Here is a 22,015-nt window from a genome sequence, read left to right as displayed (position 1 = left end):
CCAATTACAAACATGACAATTGCCAGATCAGTTTTAAAAACACATAATCCAGCTATATAAATCATATGAACACGTGAAGAGTTAAAAATATCTGTATGAAAAATGTACTAGGCAAAAAAGTAGCCAAAAGAAAGCTCGTGCAGCTATATTAATATCAGACACAACAGATTTAAAGTAAAAAGCTTTTCTTTTTCAGGTTAGATGGTCATTACATAATGATCAAAAATCCATTTTTTCAGGAAGATAATTTTAACCTGGTGTACATCAAAGTAACACAGCTTCAAATTTTATAAAATTCTGAGAAAGAAAATGATAATCTTTTTAATGATCATAAAATCTATAGTAGCGATGTGCTAGGAAAGAAGCCTCTTATAAAGCAGGGTAGTCTCTGGGTCAAAGTTGGATGAGGAAGGTCTCTGAAGGAAAGATGGATCCTCTATTGAACTCTGGGAGATTTAGATGAGAAATTATTAGATGGTTTCAGTTTTTCATGATTTCTGTGTTAACTGTACATCAATGTTAACCATTCAGTCAATGTTAAGCTCTTTCTGGATGTAGGACCATCTGCATACCTTATCTCATCTATATAATTCTTAAAGAACTAGATACAAGTTATTATTTTATTTCCTAAAAGAAGTGATCTGGAAAGCACAGGCTGAAACTGTTTTTGTTTCCCACATTTAAAAAAGAAAAATAGGGAAAGATGACCAATACCATGTATGGAAATAATAGAAGGGATTAGGAAAAATTAACCTAGGACCCATTCTGAATATAAATATTTAGATTTTCTTCTATTTGTCTGTCACCAGAAGCTATAAAACAATAACAGAAAAAATGTGAAGGCAAGCTTTGTACACACATATACTAAGACTAAAGGAAGATGATATACACAGGCCAGACCCACCTCTAGAACTGTCAACAGTCATTATGAAATCTAGTGAATGAATATATGTCACAGATATGCGAACAGGAAAGCAAGCCTCAGAAAATCTCCATCAAGCTCCAAGAGCAGGATTTGGAAAACTACTGCAACAAGCCAAAAAGCTCCACAGCTGAAATGACACAGCAAAACTAAACCTCAGCTAATGAGAGAAGTGTCTAGATAATGTGAGAGATGGTCGCAGTGCTTGGTTTCAACTTGATTCTGCTCCCCTACCTTCCTGCCAAAAACAAAAAACAAAAAACTAGAAACAAAAAGGCAGTAACTAACACTAAAAGGTATCCCTTACTTAATAATTACTTATCAAATGAAAATATCAGAAATAAAATATTTAATTCAGTAGGGCTCAAGAAGCAATTCAGTTCAAGTCACCTAGGCCCTTGCCCCTGGCAGGGTGAGCGAACAAACATCTCATGGAACCCAGGGACTTCCCCCAGGAGACCCTCAGCATGATTTGTCCTGAATCCTATTTACTGCAAGCCCCAGTCTGTAATTCAACAGCTGCTAACTGGCTGATGTTGCTAACTTTCACTCTATACCTCCCCAGTAGATCTGCACAGCTAATGAAATTTCAGAGACAAAGTACAGAAGCAGTCTAAAATGGAAATCTTCTGATCTGAGTTGTAAAGTTCAAGAACTCCCAGGACTTTCAGAGCCTAATTGAAGAACTAAGGCTCTTTCAATAAAAAATATCAACTGCAATGGATTAAAGTGTCTGGAATACGTAAGTCCATGAATTCATGCTATTAAAAAGAATTAAAACCCTCATTGACAACCTTTGGAGGATGGTAGGTGGTCAATCTGGAGAAGGCAACAGCACCCCACTCCAGTACTTTTGCCTGGAAAATCCCCTGGATGGAGGAGCCTGGTAGGCTGCAGTCCCTGGGGTCGCCAAGAGTCCGACATGACTGAGCGACTTCACTTTCACTTTTCACTTTCTTGCATTGAAGAAGGAAATGGCAACCCACTCCAGTGTTCTTGCCTGGAGAATCCCAGGGATGGGGAAGCCTGGTGGGCTGCCATCTATGGGGTCACACAGAGTCGGACACAACTGAAGTGACTTAGCAGCAGCAGCAGGTGGTCAATTAATTATTTCCAAAGCTGCCTCTTCCATACAAACTATAACTCAGGATAACTAAACTGCTGATGAAAAGAAATTCTTTAACAAAAATTTTCTGGGTAATAAATGAGGACAAAATTACAGAAATAAAATAGCAACATTTTGCAGCTTCTAATGAAATAGATCTAAGCAATGCTCACAAATGGCCTTTAACATTAACATGACAACCAAATGCTGTGTGTCTCCTGACAACAGTAAATGACACTTCTTATGAAGTACTCATGTCAAAAGAAAAAACAAAAATACAAAAAATCTGATCAAGCTTTTCTCTCAATTGCCAGTTTTATAAGGATGGTAAAGGAACATATTAAATACCACCATAAGGATGAAAACGGCAAATCTAGAATGTGGGAAACTACAAAAGACTCATTTTCTTCAAGAAATAAACGAAGAGAAACCTACAGATTAAAATCATGTCAACATATTGCAATGTATGGACCTTATCTGAAATCCATTTCAACAAACTATAAATTAAAAAGAAGTGTATAAGACATTTGAGGAAATGTGAAATTGAGCAAATATTTAATAATGTTAAGGAATTACTAATTTTTAGTAATGGTATGAGTGATAGTATAGTTATATATGTATATTTTAAATCCTACCTATTTTTATATCAAAATAAGTATAAAATGATCAGATAACAAGAATTTATGAAAAAGTAATCTGGTGAGGTAGTAGGGGCTTCATGAAACAAGACTGGGAGGGAATTGATAACCACGATTCTGGGTGACAGACCCTGGGGGTTCATTATATACTATTCTCTCTACCTCTGCATGTTTCCATTAAAAGACTTAAAAAGAGGTAAGATAAGGGGAGAAACATAACCAGCTGCATTGCCTGGACCTTATGTGCATAATCATTAAAAAATGTATCAGTATTAAGGAAACTTGAACACTGACTTGATATTTCATATTTAAATGATTATTAATACTATAGGTGTTACAACAGTATTAGAAATATCTTTTTGAGGTATGTACTGAAAAAGTATGGGTAAAATGATATATTGTCTGAGATCTGTCTCAAAATCATCCAAAAGATCAGGATGGGGGAATAAGCAGATGTATAGATGAAGTAAAGACTAGCCATGCGGTAGTAACTGTTGAATAAAAGTGATGGGTAAAGAAGATTGCTTATACCATTCACTCTACCTCTGTATGTTTTACATTTTCTATCATAAAACATTTTAAAAAGTAATAATAACCTATGGCATTCATTAGAAGTCAGAATAATGGTTTGAAGAGGGGAATGGGAACCACAGTAAGGGCTTCCGGAGCGGTAGGAATGTTCTTTTACACAAGTTTGTTCACTTTGTGATAATTCATCAATCTGTACATTACAATTCGTGCACTTTTCAATATATAATATACTACAATCAAAAAATATTTTTTAAAAGTAAGAGATCCACTGCTTCGGTGCAAGAGAAGACAGTCAGGCAGAGTTGCAAATAACTACAGCAATCACTAAGAAATCTACTTCTGAGCAGAAAGACGAATACTATATATGTGCGTACTAAGTCGCTTAAGTCACGTACTACTCTGTAAGATCCTATGGATTGTAACGTGCCAGGCTCCTCTGTCCAAGGGTTTCTCCAGGCAAGACTACTGCAGTTGGTTGCCTACTCTTCTCCAGAATAATGTATAACCCTAAGCGAATGTTGGATCTGGTCTCGTTTTCCTGAACTCCAAGGGAAATAGCAGCTGCCTCAGCCTGCTGTTGAGTGCCTGTGAAGTGCTTAGCACAGAGCCCGGCACAAAGACTGCAGTGACGAAAAGGTGCCTTCCGACTCGTGTCAGAGGACCCGGCCTGCACTCATGGCCTGCCTGCCCCCAGATTACGTATACTGCACTCCTGGCTATAATCTAGACCTCCGCAATAATAAATTACTCTCAGACGGGAAACTGGACAGATCCCCATCATCCCTCACTCAAAGTTCTAACACAAAACCATTAATGAGACTGAAGAGAGGCACCGCAGCTGCACAGTGATTCGAGAGCATCCAGGTCTCCTCCGCCAGTATTTGTGGAAGCAAAATCACTTAAGATGAGGGAAGCCAAAGCCCCACACCCACACATCTTCGCTCCCGGCAGCGCGATCCACTGCACCCCACTCCATGCCCTCCAATGGGGACGCGCGGAGTAAAAGCCTCATATCGCCCCCTGCGCCTTCCCCCAATCAGCGAGCCCGCACCAGAACACAGCGCCCAATCAAAGCGCTCCACATGCCAAAGGCAGCCCTCCAGCACGTCCAAAAGGAAACGCTTCCCAAAGGGCAGTGCCCGAACACCGGGCTCCACTGGCTTCTGGGGTCTCCGGAGGAGTCACACTGCCACCTACTGTCCGATCATGGGAATGCACTCCGAGGTGTACCGCCTGATTCTCAGGGCCACAGCCTAGCCAGAAGGCTCAAATACAGAATTTGGAAGCTTCCCTGGTGGCTCAGTGGTGAAAAATCCGCCTGCCAGCCCAGCCAGAAGGCTCAAATACAGAATTTGGAAGCTTCCCTGGTGGCTCAGTGGTGAAAAATCCGCCTGCCAGTTCAGGACACACGGGTTCAATCCCAGATTAGGGAAGACCCCACAAGCTGCGGAGCAACTATGCCCCTGCGCCACAACTACTGAGCCTGTGCTATAGAGCCCTGGAGCCCCGCCTACCCGCGACCACTGAAGCCTGTGCGTCCTAGTGCCCAGGCTCTGTAGCAAGAGCCATCACAATGAGAAGCCTGCACACCTGCTCCACCAACCAGAGTGCCCCCCGCCCCACTCCCGCAACTAGAGAAAAGCCTAAGCAGCAAGGAAGACCCAGCACAGCCAAAAATAAATTAAAAAAAAAAGAATTAAGGAAAACGTGCAGTGATACCACACATGAATGCAAGTTTTAATAATATTGTTACACAGTAGGAAGAAAATATTGTCTTAGCCTCTTTTCTTCCAAGCAGTTTGAGTTTCCAAACCTCATCTCACCTCACACCCCAAATTATTCCTTTCACATATTTCTGCAGCAGCTACTATATGTCAGAGTATGATCTGGAGCAGGCATTATCATCATCCCTAATTGATAGGTACAGGAACCCAGTTAAGAGACATAGGTTCTGAAAGCTGGCAGAGATGGGAAAAACACCCAGACATTTTCACTTCAAGTGCACACTCTTGACCACATCACACAAGGTACAAAGTGCTGTAAGATACAGGATGAGGAAAAAATCACTTCTGACTTGATAGGGCCCCGGGATGTACAGAAAGGATTATTGGCAGGATAGTATTCAGGAAATGGTGGCTGGTACGTACTGCTTTTCTAAGTACATTAATCTTAACAGAGGAGACAGTTACCTCCTGTTATGCTTATTCTTTGGCAAAGAGCATCTGCTCACTCAAGAATCTATGACAATATTTCCTAGGTTTGTCTCTGAATAACAGAGCTGATCCATACCAAAGCACCAAATATAATGGCTGTTTCCTAATTTTCCCTTCATACCTAGGAAAGTGTTAATAATAGCTTTTATGCAATTCTTCATCTTCATTTCTGTACTTCCACAGGACTTTTCATATAATTCATATATGGCACATCAGAATAAGCTTTGCAATATAATTAACTGAGCCCATGTTGCTTTCATCATTAGAATAGTGGTTCCCAAAAGAGTACCAAAAGGCCCTCAAGGACATTTCAGAATACACAGTGGTATTTTTTCTTTCTTGACTGTCAAAATGACTGTAGGACATTACTGGTAGAAGGGGCTTCCCTGGTGAATCAGCGGTAAAGAATCCGCCTGCAATGTGGGAGACCCGGGTTCGATCCCTGGGTTGGGAAGATCCCCTGGAGAAGGGAACAGCTAAGCACTCCAGTATTCTGGACTGGAGAATTCCATGGACTGTACAGTACATGGGGTCGCAAAGAGTCAGACATGACTCAGCACCTTTCACTTTCACTTTTCACTGGGTAGAAGTCAGAAATGGTAACAGGCAGTACCGACACTGACAGCCACAACAAACACTGGCCCTGCTGGGGGCAGCATGTTCAGTATAGAAGGAAAATACAAACACGGATGACAGGAAGGCAAGGAAGAGCTCTGCAGAGAGATGAACTGAGGTTTCAGAACAAACTCATGATTTGTAAAATACGTACGTGTAAGCTCATATACATATACGAGAATACACGTATGTTTACGTGTGTATGTGTACACATTTTTCCTAGCTCTGTCCACTAAATGGGCAAAGCCGCAAAAATTCCACAGTGGCAAGGGGACGCCTAGTGCACAGACCTTGGTTTCTAATACCATTCCCCAGTAAAAGGAACCAGCGCTCTTTGGAGAAATTCAGTTGGCCCTTGAACAAAACAGGTTTGAACTGTGCAGGTTCACTTACACATGAATTTCTTTCACTAAATGTGTACTATAGGATTACATGCATGATCCACAGTTGGTTGAATCCATAGATGGAAACTTGGCTTGGAAGAAATCACTTATAGGGAGGACCACCTAGAAGCTATATGAGGATTTTTGTGCTGAGGGCGGGTGCCCTTCACCCCCATTGTTTAAGGGTTAATTGAAACTGATTTCAGGGTTACAGCAGGAAAGGTACAAGATGGAACACTGGGAGCCAGCTTGAAAGGGATTCTATTAGCCAAATTTGAGACAGTTCAGGAGAATCTGACTAACAAAAGGATCGTAAGGATGGTAATGAATCATTAAAAGAAAAAAAGCAATTTACAAGATTATATTGATAATAAACAGAGAAAGAGCAAGAAGTGGGAGAAAAGGGAGGCCTCCTGTTTACAGTAAATACTGAGTACTAATTAGTAAATGTGGAAGTATTAATGAATTTGGAAAACCATCATGATAAAGACTGATTCTGCAGATGAAATAAAGTCAGGATGCATGGTAACTAACTATATGATAAAAATTGCCGAGGTCCAGCCCCGGCTGATCCAGGGTATTCCAAGGGGAGACGGCGTCGGCGACTATTTAAATATTCATCGAAGATATAAAGAGTAATAGAATGAGGATAACTCAGTAGGAAAATTCAGTGGAGAAGAGAGGCTGAGTAGCTTGGTTTAAGCGGAAAATCAATATAACCTGTGACACCAGGTTAGCTCTGACCACGGAGGCCGCAGGCCTCTAGAATAGCGGAAGGTGCCCCCCCTTAGACACCTTCTTGAGTGGGTCTTAGAAGCCCAGGCAAATAAATGGTCGCAGAGGACCTCCGTGCTCCAGAGGGAAACTTCAGCCAGAAATTGAAAAGAAAGAATGACATGGGGAGACCAAGCTTTGGTGAGCAAGGCCCGTAGCTTTATTTTCAACAGGGGTTTTTATACCCTAAGTTACACATAGAGGATAATAGGGGATGCAAAGTCAGCAGTCTTTGATCCTTATCAAAACCAGGGTTTCTTTCCTGCAAATTTATCGTATACAAATGGTTTGGGTGATTTACATCATCTTCTGGCCAGAAGGCCTATTAACATTTTATGACTCTTGACAAAGGTTTGTCAACGGTAAGACTTATTTTCTCTAAGAGTAATTATTTTAAGGTTTGGTGCCATCCTCCAGAGGTGTTAGATAAAGTTACATTCCTACAGGGCAGAGGTGCAGTGGGTTTACAACAAAGGAAAGAATTTATTACCTTAAGGGTCTAAAGTTGCTAACACCAAGACCACTACTTATTTTTTCTACATACCAACTATATTAATTAATACACATTCAAGGATACAGTACAGGGGATGTGGAAACTTGGCAGCAAGCATGGCTCATCAATGAAATCTTTTACTAGTTTTATTCTGACAGTTTCTAACTCTCTCAGAGGCTCTAAGCTATTTGAATATCTTAAGCTTCCCGTGCCTCTCTAGGCTGGGAGACTGTAAACAATCGTATGCATAGCTGTAGGAGTCCGGGTAAACTTGTCAGGCAAGTTAGAGAGCTATCTGAGGGGTTTAGATTTAAACACTCCTAATGCCCAGGAACTTTATTAATTGGAGCTGTAAGTTAACTCTTGGTCAGAGACAGCGAGATGGTGGTGGGGGACAGCCCCTAGTAAAGTCAGAGGTGAGAGCACAAAGCAATAAAGTAGGCAGACTCTGGTTTTTTGGGGGGTAGATGCTCAAGAATATCCAGGGGGACTCCTGAGGCTCAATCCCACCTTTGCGTATGCCAAGCCTCCTTCCTCATGACCTTTGTCATGAGTGGAGTGCCTCTTGCCGGCTCCCGGCATCAAATGAACAGAAAACAAGACAAAATAATGTTTACATAATCCAGAGAGACTGTCAAGGCAAAAATGAAAGAGAAATTTGCAAGAAAGAAAAAATAATTCTGCCACATGTGAAACAATAGTCTAATTCTTTTTAAGACTTAAAATATGCTTATTTGATTGGATTATTATTAAAGCATTTCACATATATCTCAAGAATATATAGTAACAAACATGGAGTGACTGGAAACGACATATATAATAGCATGGTGAGTACCTACCCAGGTGACAATCTTCTTTTTCTCTTGCTTCCCATTTGCGGCTGTCCTCATATGCTGCAGAAAGTAGGTATCTTTTACCTGAGGAAAAACACAATTACCTCAACAGGCATGGTTTCAATACATGTTCAATTTATACATCTGTTTTTATTAAGGGTATCTTTGCCACATTTTCCATTTACTAGACTATTTAAAGATATGCTATGAAACTGTAACCAATATTGCACAGGTTTACAATTCAGTTCATGACAACATGCATTCAACCTCTCACAGGAAGAAAATGCAGAAAACCTGTTCAAATTTCTAACATTACTAGTAAAACTGCTGCTAATTTTGTTCCTAATACTTTAGACCTAGGAGCCATTTGTTTCCACTGACAAAGAGCCTAGATAAGCTTTAAAATTCCTTCTTAGAACCCAAAATACTTGCTGAATGGTTGCTTAACTCATTAAACGACTGTTTATCATCATTAGTTAGTCCTAAAAATTTCCATCTGACTTGGATCAGCACATTTACCCTTATTTCACATACAGCAAAGAGTACCGAGCACCCAGTGGGTAAATAAGGAGTCTAACCAGCCAGATCTGGGGTGACCCACGAGATGACGCCTGTCCAACGACCGGCACGCAACAGTGCTCAGTACACAAGAGCTCAAGGAAGAAATGAGAAAGAAGGAACGACAACTGAAAATGAAACTTATTATCCTTCAAAGACACAATCAACAAAGTGAAAGGGTAACTCAGAACAGGAGGAAAATATCTGCACATCATTTATCTGATTAGAGACTTTTACCCAGAATCTCAGGTTCCTCAGAAACCTCTATGCAGGTCAAGAAGCAACAGTTAGAAACGGACATGGAACAAAGGACTGGTTCCAAATAAGGAAAGGAGTACATCAAGGCTGTATATTATCACTCTGCTTATTTAACTTTTATGCAAAGTACATCATGCAAAATGCCAGACTGGATGAAGCACAAGCTGGAATTAAGACTGCCAGGAGATATCAATAACCTCAGATATGCAGATGACATCACACTTATGGCAGAAAGTGAAAAGGAACTAAAGAGCTTCTTGAAGGTAAAAGAGGAGAGTGAAAAAACTTGGTTAAAACTCAACATTCAAAAAGTGAAGATCGGTTACGAGCTTGCTTAATACGATTGTCGTCTCTTTCTTGTTGAAAATGTCTGGCAGGGGCAAAGGAGGGAAAGGGCTAGGTAAGGGAGGTGCCAAGCGTCACCGGAAGGTCTTACGGGACAACATCCAGGGCATTACGAAGCCCGCAATTCGCCGTCTTGCCCGCCGTGGTGGTGTCAAGCGCATCTCAGGGCTCATCTACGAGGAGACCCGTGGAGTGCTCAAAGTGTTCTTGGAAAACGTGATCCGCGATGCAGTGACGTAGACGGAGCACGCCAAGCGCAAGACGGTCACGGCCATGGATGTGGTGAACGCTCTGAAACGCCAGGGCCGCACCCTCTACGGCTTCGGTGGCTGAGCTCTGCCTGCGGCTTATCGTCAGATTCCAAAAGGCCCTTTTTAGGGCCAAAAAACAAAAACAAAAACAAAAAGTGAAGATCATGGCATCCTGTCCCATCACTTCATGGCAAACAGATGGGGAAACAATGGAAAGAGTGACAGACTTAATTTTCTTGGGCTCCAAAATCACTCCAGATGGTGACTGCAGCCATGAAATTAAGACACTTGCTCCTTGGAAGGAAAGCATATTCAAAAGCAGAGACATTACTTTGCTGATAAAGATCCATCTGGTCAAGGCTATGGTTTGTCTAGTACTCATGTATGGATTTGAGAGTTGGACCATAAAGAAGGCTCAACACTGAAGAATTGACGCTTTTGAACTGAAGTGTTAGAGAATACTCTTGAGAGTCCTCTGGACTGCAAGGAGATCAAAACAGTCAATCCGAAAGGAGATCAGTCCTGAATATTCATTGGAAAGACTGATGCTGAAGCTCCAATACTTTGGCCACCTAATGTGAAGAACTGACCCGCTGGGAAAGATTGAAGGCAGGAGGAGAAGGGGACGACAGAGGATGAGATGGTTGGATGGCATCACCGACTCGATGGACATGAGTTTGAGCAAGCTCCAGGAGATGGTGAAGGACAGGTAAGCCTGGCATGCTGCAGTCCATGGGGTCACAAACAGCTGGACACGACTGAGTGACTGAACAACAAATAAGGGGGGAAAAAAAAACTCTTACAACTTAAAATTTAAAAAGACAACTCAACAGAAGAATGGGCAAAGGATCTGAACAAACATTTCTAAAACATACATACACATATAAATAGCACACACATAAATATATGGCCAATAAGTATATGGAAAGATGTTTAATATCATTTCCCGTTAAGGAAATGCAAAATATACTGAAATACAACTACACATCCACTTAGGATGGCTATGATCAAAAAGGCAGATGACAACAGCTGTTGATAAGGACGTAATCTGGCTCATACACTGCTGGTATGAATGTGAAATGGTGCAGCCACACTGGAAAAGTTTGGCAGTTCTGCAAAATGTTACCATGGAGTTACTAGGTAACCCAACAATTCCACTCCTACATATATACCTAAGAGAAATGAAATCACGGATCCACACAAAAAATTGTACACAACATTATTCATAATAGCCAAAGGGAAAGATGCAAATATCCATCAATTTATGAATGGATAAACAAAATGTGGTATATTCTTATGAAAGGAATATTATTCAGCAATAAAAAGAAGTACTGATACATGCTACATGGATGAACCTTGAAAATATTATGCTAAGGAAAAAGCCTGTCACCAAAGATTACATATTACAATATTCCATCCATATGCAATGTCCGCAATAGGGAAATCTATAGAAACAGAGGTGTATTGGTTGCCTAGATCTGGAGGGTAGAGGAGCAGGAAAACCTGGGGGAAATGCGGTATGACTGCTAATGAGTACGGGGTTTTTTCTTCAGGTGATGAAAATCTCCTAAATTGATCGTGGTGACAGCTGCTGCACAACCCTGTGTATGTAACAAAAAAACTAAGCAAGCATTAAATTGACCACGTTAGATGAATGTGAACTAAATCTAAATAAAGCTGTTTAAAAAAATTGAAAAGGAATGAATGGCAGACAGCTCCCTGAAGGTCACAGCAGACCATAACCAAACACAGCTAGAAGGCATGGGAGCTGATCACACACACCATTAGGACGCTACTGTTATTCTCTATCCATTTCCCAACTAAAACAAATATAAACACACCTGTGTGTGTTTATACCCAAACCAGCACCTCCCTTGTCTTCAGCAGGGAGTCTAGTCAGACTTTACTAGAATAATACGTGTAAATTTGAGGTCTAAAGCTTAAGCAATGATGCAATAATATTAAAAGCTCCCAAAGATTGCCTCAAAAGGGAATAAAGATATATATATATTTTTTTTAAATTTTAATTGGAGGCTAATTACTTTACAATATTGTATTGGTTTTGCCATACATCAACATGATCCGCCACGGGTGTACACGTGTTCCCACTCCTGAAGCCCTCTCCCACCTCCCTCCCAGTACCATCCCTCTGGGTCATCCCAGTGCACCAGCCCCGAGCATCCTGTATCATGCATCAAACCTGGACTGGCGATTCGTTTCTTATGTGATATTATACATGTTTCAATGCCATTCTCCCAAATCAAAAGATATTTTTTAAAAACAGCAACTATAAATGACTAGATGCTTGGAACTTAGAATACATTTTTCACAGAAACGATGTTCTAAATTGTCAGTTACATTCCTGTGTCTGTCAAGAAGGATGAATAAAATCCAATGGAACTGATGCATTGCATTAGGTGTGCAGCTGTACACCAGGTCAGGAGTGAGCAGACCAGACCCTGTAGTTTGACCCTGTAGTTTTAAGTGAAGGAGTTGGCTGGGTGACATTTAAGGTGTCTGCATGTTCTAACAATCTGATACAGAGCCAAAACACACAATTCAGATAACCCATTCATAATTTACGACAGCATTTCTATGCAAATTGAATTTCAATTTCTAAAACCAGGTAGATCACTCCCTTCTGTGGGAAACAAGTACAGCCCTTTTCTCTCCATGAGCATAAGCTGAGGAGGGGACGAACGTGTTAAGATGCTTCAGTCACGTCTGACTCTTTTGTGACCCTACGGACTGTAGCCCTCCAAGCTCCTCTGTCCAAGGCATTCTCCAGGCAAGAATACTGTAGTGGGTTGCCATGCCCTCCTCCAAGGGATCTTCCAGACCCAGGGATCGAACCCACATCTCTTATGTCTCCTGCATTGGCAGGCGGATTCTTTGCCACTACAGCCGCCTAGGAAGCCCAGTTCAGTCAGCTCAGTTGTGTCCGACACAAGTCGTGTCCGACTCTTTGTGACCCTATAGACTGCAGCATGCCAGGCTTCCCTTTCACCAACTCTCAGAGTTGACGCAAACTCATGTCCATTGAATCAGTGATGCCATCCAACCATCTCATCCTTTGTCATTCCCTTCTCCTCCCACCTTCAATTTTTCCCAGCATCAGGGTCTTTTCAAATGAGTCAGTTCTTCGAATTAGGTGGCCAAAGTATTGGGAGTTTCAGCTTCGACATCAGTCCTTCCAATGAATATTCAGGACTGATCTCCTTTAGAATGGACTGGTTGGATCTCCTTGCAGTCCAAGGGACTCTCAAGAGTCTTCTCCAACACCACAGTTCCAAAGCATCAATTCTTCTGTGCTAAGCTTTCTTTATAGTCCAACTCTCACACCCATACATGACTACTGGAAAAACCATAGCTTTGACTAGACAGACCTTTGTTGGCAAAGCAATGTCTCTGCTTTTGAATATGCTATGTTGGCCATAACTTTTCTTCCGAGGAGCAAGTGTCTTTTAATTTCACGGCTGCAGTCACCATCTGCAGTGATTTTGGAGCCCAAAAAAATAGTCTCTCACTGTTTCCCCATCTATTTGCCATGAAGTGATGGGACCGGATGCCATGATCTTAGTTTTTTTAATGTTCAGTTTTAAGCCAACTTCACTCTCCTCTTTCACTTTCATCAAGAGGCTCTTTAGTTCTTCTTTGCTTTCTGCCATAAGGGTGGTGATATCTGCATATCAGAGGTTATTGATATTTCTCCAGGCAATCTTGATTCCAGCTTGTGTTTCATCCAGCCCAGCGTTTCTCATGATGTACTCCACATATAAGTTAAATAAGAAGGGTGACAATATACAGCCTTGACGTACTCTTTTCCTGATTTGGAACCAGTCTGTTGTTCCATGTCCAGTTCTAACTGTTGGTTCTTGACCTCTCAGGAGGCAGGTAAGGTGGTCTTGTATTCCCATCTCTTTAAGAATTTTCCACAGTTTTCTGTGATCCACACAGTCAAAGGCTTTGGCATAGTCAATAAAGCAGATGTTTTTCTGGAACTCTCTTGTTTTTTTCAACGGTCCAACGGATGTTGGCAATTTGATCTCTGGTTCCTCTGCCTTTTCCAAATCCGGTTTGAACATTTGGAAGTTCACGGTTCATGTACTGTTGAAGCCTGGCTTGGAGAATTTTGAGCATTACTTTGCTAGCTTGTGAGATGAGTTAATTGTGTGGTCGTTTGAATATTCTTTGACATTGCCTTTCTTTGGGATTGGAATGAAAACTGACCTTTTCCAGTCCTGTGGCCACTGCTGAGTGTTCCAGATTTGCTGGCATACTGAGTGCAGCACTTTCACAGCATCATCTTTTAGGATTTGAAATAGCTCAATTGGAATTCCATCACCTCCACTAGCTGTGTTCGTAGTGATGCTTCCTAAGGCCCACTTGACTTCACATTCCTGGATGTCTGGCTCTAGGTGAGTAATCACACCATCATAATTATCTGTGAAGATCTTTTTTGTGTAGTTCTGTGTATTCTTGCCACCTCTTCTTAATATCTTCTGCTTCTGTTAGGTCCATACCATTTCTGTCCTTTATTGTGCCCATCTCTGCATGAAGATACCCTTGGTATCTTAGAGATACCAAGGTATCTCTAATTTTCTTGAAGAGATCTCTAGTCTTTCCCATTGTATTGTTTTCCTCTATTTCTTTGCATTGATCACTGAGGAAGACTTTCTTATCTCTCCTTGCTATTCTTTGGAATTCTGCATTCAAATGGGTATATCTTTCTTTCTCCTTTGCCTTTCACTTCTCTTCTTTTCACAGCTATTTGTAAGGCATTAAATTGAAGTTTAACAGATTTAAACTGAAGAAAGTAGGGAAAGACCACTAGACCATTCAGGTATGACCTGAATCAAATCCCTTACGATTTTACATATTTTACAAATAGATTCAAGGGATTAGATCTGTTAGACAGAGTACCTGAATAACTATGGATAGAGGTTCATGACATTGTACAGGAGGCAGTGATCAAGAACATCCCCAAGAAAAAGAAATGCAAAAAGGCAAAATGGTTGTCTGAGGAGGTCTTACAATAGCTGTGAAAAGAAGAGAGGCCAAAGAAAGCCCAAGGAGGGGACTGTTAAGCTATATATTCCAGGACACCAATGACTTATATATTCTCTACTTGTTATTACATTTTCTTACTTATTCTCCATTTCTTCTCCTAACATATGTTTTATTCTAGTGTAAGACATCAGTCCTCCTTATTCTAAAGTGAGAAAAAACAGTTATCTAGAATTATGTTCATGATTTTGGTACTGGGAGACATAAAGCAGGGAGATGATGGTGGGGAAAGACAGGAGTCCCAGAATGTCTTGTGTGGTTTTTCAAGGGGATCACGTGACTGAAAACAAAATAAATTAGAACTAGTAAATTTACAAAAGATAAGCCCACTAACTTTCAAATATATGAACTTTAACTGTTTGCTTACCATCCCTGGTAGCTCAGATGGTAAAGAATCCACCTGCAATGTGGGAGACCTGGGTTTGATCCCTGGATTGGGAAGATGCCCTGGAGGAGGGTATGGCAACCCACTCCAGTATTCTTGTCTAAGCGACTAAGCACACACCATTTTCTATCTCCACTGAGGATAGAATGAAAGGAAATGGGTATAAGGATAAAGAATTTAAACTTGCCAAGTGGAAATTTTTCCTAATAGAAACCAATGGCAAACACAGTAATGAGTTATCCAGTGTTGTAGGCAGAATGTCTCCCCCAAAAATGTCCATGTCCTAATCCCCAGAACCTGTGAATGTTAGGGTACATGGCAAAGGGGGATTAAGGTGACAGATGGAATTAAGATTGCTTCTCAGGTGGCTCAGCAGTAAAGAATCCGCCTGCAATGCAGCAGATGAGAGAATTAAATCCCCAGATCAGGAAGATGCCCTGGAGAAGGAAAAAGCAAGCTCTTTCCAGTATTCTTGCTTGGGAAATTCCACAGACAGAGGAGCCTGGTGGGTTGCAGTCCATGGGGTCGCAAAAGAGTTGGACATGACTTAGTAACTAAACAACAACAACATGGAATTAAGATCAGCACATCAGCTGATCTTAAAGTGAGGAGACTGTCCAGGGTTACACAGGTGGACTCAATGTTTTTGTTTTTTTAGCCATACCTCGGGGCATGTGGGATCTTAGTTCCCCAACCAGGGATTGAACCTGTGCCCCCTGCACTGAAAGCACAGAGTCTTAACCACTAGATGGCCAAGAAGTCCCCAGGTGGATTCAAAGTAATCACAGGTCCTTAAAAAGTAGAAGAGGGAGACACTTTGTTAGTGTGGTACATGAAAGGCAGAGTGATATGAGAAGGACCTGACTTGCCACTGCTCACTTTGAAGACGTTTGAGTAAGGAGCCATCAGCCAAGGAATGAAGGTGGTCTCCAGAATATGGGAAAGGCTAGAAAAACAGATTCACCCCTAAAGACTCCTGAAGGGAATACATCCCTTTCAAAACCTTGATTGATTTTAGCACAGTAAGACTCTGTACCAGACTTCTGACATACAGAACAGTAAGTCTATGTTGTTTTAAGTAAATCTATGTTGTTTTAAGCCACCAAATTTGTGGTGATTTGTTACAATAGTAAATAACTACACCTTAAGACAGACATTGGAGAAGGCAATGGCACCCCACTCCAGTACTCTTGCCTGGAAAATCCCATGGATGGAGGAGCCTGGCGGGCTACAGTCCATGGGGTGGCTAAGAATCAGACACATCTGAGCGACTTCACTTTCACTTCTCACTTTCATGCATTGGAGAAGGAAATGGCAACCCACTCCAGTGTTCTTGCCTGGAGAATCCCAGAGACGGAGGAGCCTGGTGGGCTGCCATCTATGGGGTCACACAGAGTCGGACATGACTGACGCGACTTAGCAGCAGCAAGACAGACATTCGATTTTCTGTAAACCTTTTAAATCAGGATATCCATCTTTCTAAGATAGTTGGTAGTTGAGAGGTCTGTATATTAACATTAAAACCAGAAACAATTTCCATGAAGTCAGGAAGAATGATGAGTGGACAATGAAACTGGAAAATCTAGATCAGCTTCTCCAACTTTAATGTGCATATGAATCTCGATTAAATGAAGATTCTGATTCAGCACGCCTGGGGTGGGAACAGACCCTCAGACAACACTGAAGTAGCAAGCGGATAGGATGTTATCAGCCTCACAAGTTTAGCTCTCTCAGACCATTTAACCCCACTCTAACTATGCCACCCAAGCAGATAAACCCATCTTGAACACGCTTACCCTTCAGGCAGTCAACTTTTAGAGCAACAATATTCAAAGATAACTATCCACTGAAAAATGAATATTTCCTCTACTTAATTCTGCCCCCAAAGACCAGGATTTTGGAGCTTAGTAAATACTTATTTATAAAAAACTTGCTTTTTGTATAGTTAATTTGGCTTTTGGTAAAATGTCTCCAAACATGTTTTCCATCCAAAGGGAAGTAGTGTGATTGTGAACACAGATAGGCTTTAGAGTCACAAAATCTAAATGTGAATCCTAGCCTTCCATAAATATTATGAAAATCTGGACAAGTTACACCAGGCCTCTTAGCAGTTTTCTTCATATGTAAAACGGGGAAATATTGTATCATAATCTAAACGAGGATGTATACAATAGTAAGTGCTTCGCCTAATGTCCACTCTGTAGTAAGTGCCCGGTAACTTTCCTTCTCTAGCCTCTTCTTATACTGAAACCCCTTTTTTTGGTTCACCTCAATAAATCTTGCTTCCATCCTGTTGATTATTTTAGTTGCCTTTATTTATCTGTTGTAAGGAGAACAGATGGAAGTTCCAATGTATTCCAAATACCGATTTGTCATGAGTGTGTATGAATTTTTTCCTCTTTTATCCTGTAATGGTTTAAGATGTTTTGACGACTTAAAGCAAAGCTCCTTATCAGCATTCTCAAACCCCCAGAGGTCAATAATGTACTATTTTATTTGGGGGCTACATTTTATTTTGGGGCTTCCCTGGTGGCTCAGTGGTAAAGAATCAGCCTGCCAATGCAGGAGATGCGCGTTTGATCCCTAGGTTGAAAAGATCTCCTGGAGAAGGAAATGGCAACTCGTTCCATTTTTTTTCCCCTGGGAAATCCCATTGACAGAAGAACCTGGTAGGCTACAGTCCATAGGGTCGCAATAGAGTTGGACACAACTTACTGACCAAACAGTAACATCTTATATTACTTGCCTTATAGCCTCCAGTTCCTGATTTCAAGATTCCTTTCATCTGTGGTCTAACCCAGTGCCTGTGCAATGTAACTTTCTGCAATAAAGGAGCTAGCCACGACAGTGGCCACTAGCCACAGGTGCCTACTGAGCACTTAAAATATAGCTAATGTTGGGCTTCCCTTGTACCTACTCCAGTATTCTTGCCTGGAGAATCCCATGGACAGAGGACCCTGGCAGGCTACAGTCCGTTGGGTTGCAAGTCAGACATGACTTAGCGACAAAACCACCACCACCAATGTGACTAAGGAACAGAATTTTTAAACTAATTGAAATAGCCACTTACAGCTCATGGCCACGACAGAGGGACAGCACAGGTATAACCGATCACAAGTTCACTGTTTCAATCTTAGGTCAAATCAGTAACTGGAAATTCTCTCAATTCACCTTTATTTAATGCCCATTCCCTGGTTACAATGACTGGTCCCAAACATTCCAAGCAACTGTGATACTTTCCCTGATTAACAATACAAGGTCTTGTTTAAATTGAAAAGCATTTAGTAACAACCCTAAGTAAACACACTAGTAAACAGCTACACCCCTAATGCTTACTGAGGTGCCAAGTACTGGGCAGACTACTTTAATGTGTGGCAAGAAACATTTTCATTAGCTAGGTCAACCAGCTAATCCTCAGAAAACTTCTGGTGGCCAATGATAAGGTTTCACGTTGATATTTAAAGATGTGTGGAGAAAAACTATGTGTTTCTTTTGAATAGGGGCTAGAGGAGGTACGTTAGAAAGAGTTGGTAACAGGCATGGGAAAAACCAATGGTGATTACTGTAGCCGAATCACATAACCAGTTACACCTGTCAGGATTTAGCTTCTGTAAATTAAAAAAGTTTTTCCCAATGTCTTCATCAGCAGGTCCTTTAGCGTCATTCACGCAGGTATCAAAGTATTTCAAAACTATTAGCATTTACTATTTGAATGGAAAACTTCGGCGAAGAAAGGTCAAACAAATTGCGCCCGAGGTCATCAGGTAAACTGAGATTAATAATGAGAAATTCATCCACCCAGTGAAAACCAGGGTCTGGCCACGCGTCGGGTGTTGAGAAAGTTTATGCTGCTGCTGCTGCTGCTGCTAGGTCGCTTCAGTCGTGTCCGACTCTGTGCGACCCCATAGACGGCAGCCCACTAGCTCCTCCGTCCCTGGGATTCTCCAGGCAAGAACACTGGAGTGGGTTGCCATTTCCTTCTCCAATGCATGAAAGTGAAAAGTCAAAGTGAAGTCGCTCAGTCGTGTCCGACTCTTAGCGACCCCATGGACTGCAGCCCAGCAGGCGCCCCCGTCCATGGAATTTTCCAGGCAAGAATATTGGAGTGGGGTGCCATTGCGTTCTCCAGAACGTTTATAACACCCCTCTAAAGAAACAACAGCGAGAGAGAAAATTTTCACAGCCCCAGGGAAGGCGAAGGGGTCGGTCACATTTGGGCTTTTGAGGGGCAGCAAAAAGACCACCACCCGAACACATAAACGCGGAAATCATCCGCAGAAGTTCTCATACCAGAACTTGCTCTGCTCTTCACACCTCTGGATAAGAAAACACTATTTTAGGGAGGGAGATGGGTCAGAGACCTTATCTCCCCTTTCTGTGCTACCAAACACCTCCAGTGGTTTCTTCTTTCCTTAGAAGTCCATTACTCCTTTTACTCAAGGAACAGAGTTCTCAGGCCACCTAAAGAAGCAGCCCCAAGAAAGAAGCAGACACCAACCTGCCAGAGAGAGCTGAGGCACCAACACATTCCGCGCCAGGAGGATCGCGCGCCGTACCGTGGGGGCCGCCATCTTGGAGCATGCCAAAAGGAATGCTGGTCCGGGGGAGGCGGGCAGAGGAAGGGGCGGAGTCACGGTGCACGCTCCGCCCCCTCCCCGGTTCCCACAGATGGTGCGGCCCGGAACAGCATGGCGGCTACCTTGCGGCCCCCGAAGCAAGTCCTTCTGCTGCATGCGCTGCGAAGTTTGGTGTATCATTGGGTGGGAGGCTCTGGTTCTACCTGCTGCCTCTGCCCTCTCGGAGGTATTCGCGGCCTTGGGCCTTGAAGTAGGGGTTGGGTGAGACAGAAGGGAGCTTTACACCTCAGTGGGCATCTCTTTGGAGAAATAACAGCGCTCCAGTCACTCCCTGGCCGACAGTAACCGAGCATGCCCTCCCCCTCTGCTCCTGTGTGCAGTGGTGGTCTCTGCCTGTCGTGGACGCCCCTGTGCCGGGGAATCAAAGGACAGCTGGGCTGGAGTCTTGACCTTGGGGCTGTAGTATTTCCTTGGATGGAGTTGTGCTGCTTCCCGGGAACACCCCGCTCCGCCTTGGGCCTACTGTTCTGTAGAGTCTGGGAGGGGAGGAGGTCTAAGACTATAGAGTCCAGCTCTAAATAACAATCTGAAAGACTCTGAGCAGCTTCCTTTATTTCCTTCCAGAATTATCCCTTAATATCTTTGTGGAAATGGTTAAATTTGACAATGCTGGCAAATGATAATAAAAGATTTAACACTTTGTGTCAGGCTTTACTACATTTTACATACATTCTTTCCTTTTGTCATACCACCTAGTGATAGAACTACTGTTCTCTTTATTAAGGAAAGAGAGAAAGAAAGAAAGTGAAGTCGCTCAGTCGTGTCCGACTCTTTGTGACCCCATGGACTGTAGCCTACCAGGCTTCTCCGTCCATGGGATTTTCCAGGCAAGAGTACTGGAGCGGGTTGCCATTTCCTTCTCCAGTGGATCTTCCCGACCAAGGGATTGAACCCCGGTCTCCCGCATTGCGGGCAGCTGCTTTACCCTCTGAGCCACCAGGGAAGCCCTCATTAACAAAGGAGGATGCTAAGTAATTGCTGTAACCACTGCTCACCTTTATAGAAATCAGCAGCAATTTTTGTTGTTACACTGTTATTGTTGTACACAGAGTTCGTATAGTGGACGATTCTTTGGCCATGCTCCAGTTCATGCATAACCCAGCATTTTAAAGAAATAATGTTTCCCAAACTCTTCATTTCTGCTAAGTTGTGGTGAGTGAATCCTGATGTATCTAGTGGATACTGAAAGTTCAAATCTGAGAGATCACAGCTCCTCATTTCGAAAATGACAATACTGGGAATTCCAGTGGTCACACTATAGCTACTACTTCTATCCTATATGCTTCTACCTGTTTAAACCAAATCTAGATATACCTGTTTTGTTATCTGTCTTTTGGAGTCCAGATTCTTGTCCCCATACACAATCATTAGCTCCTTTCACACACACAGATAAGACTTGTGGAGGATTTGCATTCTCTGGTAGTTTGGAAATTTTTTTTCCCTATGAGGGTGACTGTTATAATTGTACCAGTCTAGTGAGGATCAGATCAGTTATTAGAAAGAGACGGTCAAACTCTACACATGTTATTTGCTAAGTATAAAATAGTCAAAATGATTTTACTTTCTCTGATTTTTAGCTAAAAGATACCTACTTACAGACAGTATTGTGAAATTAAAGGAGTTTCAACGTAAGAAGGTGGCTGTTGCATGTAATCTTCCTGGCACCAAAGGTAATCAAATCTATTTAATTCTTTCATTGATCTGTCATTCAGCTTTCCTCTGTCTTTATCCCTATTCAGTCTCTCTTTCAATGGCTTTGGATCTCAAAAGAAATTGAGATGATTTATTCTTAGTTCCTAGTCTGCCCCTGTGTGCACCTTTTATTTCACCATTCTCCTCTTAACCCTTCTCCCAGGACCCCAGAGAAATACTGAAACTAGCTCTGCATCCAGTCCTCTAGATCAGTGCCTCTCAGTTAGGCTCAAGGATGAGCAGCAAGTAAGGAAGGGATAGGAATGCCAAACCTGGGCCCCAAACGATTCGTCTGCACAGTAAAGTCGGAGAACT

The 22,015-nt window shown here is 42.1% G+C and overlaps 2 protein-coding genes and 1 pseudogene across 3 annotated transcripts in view; 2 read left to right on the top strand and 1 right to left on the bottom strand.

Annotated features, from left to right (window-relative positions):
* The window catches only part of MRPS27 (mitochondrial ribosomal protein S27), a 103,959-nt gene extending 83,978 nt beyond the window's left edge, over positions 1–19,981 (bottom strand). For both annotated transcript variants that reach the window (XM_019982919.2, XM_019982918.2), the window contains exons 1-2: positions 19,870–19,981; positions 8,514–8,591 (exon numbers count right to left, since the gene is read on the bottom strand). In XM_019982919.2, the coding sequence (XP_019838478.2) occupies positions 8,514–8,591; positions 19,870–19,942 (151 nt within the window). In that variant the 5' untranslated portion in view covers positions 19,943–19,981. The remainder of the gene's footprint in view (positions 1–8,513; positions 8,592–19,869) is intronic.
* Positions 9,651–10,025, top strand: LOC109574900 (histone H4-like; annotated as a pseudogene).
* Positions 19,982–20,017: 36 nt separating the features above from the next.
* The window catches only part of PTCD2 (pentatricopeptide repeat domain 2), a 31,815-nt gene continuing 29,817 nt past the window's right edge, over positions 20,018–22,015 (top strand). The window contains exons 1-2 of the mRNA XM_070774562.1: positions 20,018–20,174; positions 21,586–21,678. Coding sequence (XP_070630663.1) covers positions 20,060–20,174; positions 21,586–21,678 — 208 coding nt within the window. The 5' untranslated portion in view covers positions 20,018–20,059. The remainder of the gene's footprint in view (positions 20,175–21,585; positions 21,679–22,015) is intronic.

This window comes from Bos indicus, chromosome 20 (genome assembly GCF_029378745.1).
Source record: "Bos indicus isolate NIAB-ARS_2022 breed Sahiwal x Tharparkar chromosome 20, NIAB-ARS_B.indTharparkar_mat_pri_1.0, whole genome shotgun sequence".
Taxonomy (NCBI): Eukaryota; Metazoa; Chordata; class Mammalia; order Artiodactyla; family Bovidae; genus Bos; species Bos indicus.
This window is presented reverse-complemented; position numbering and strand designations above follow the sequence as displayed.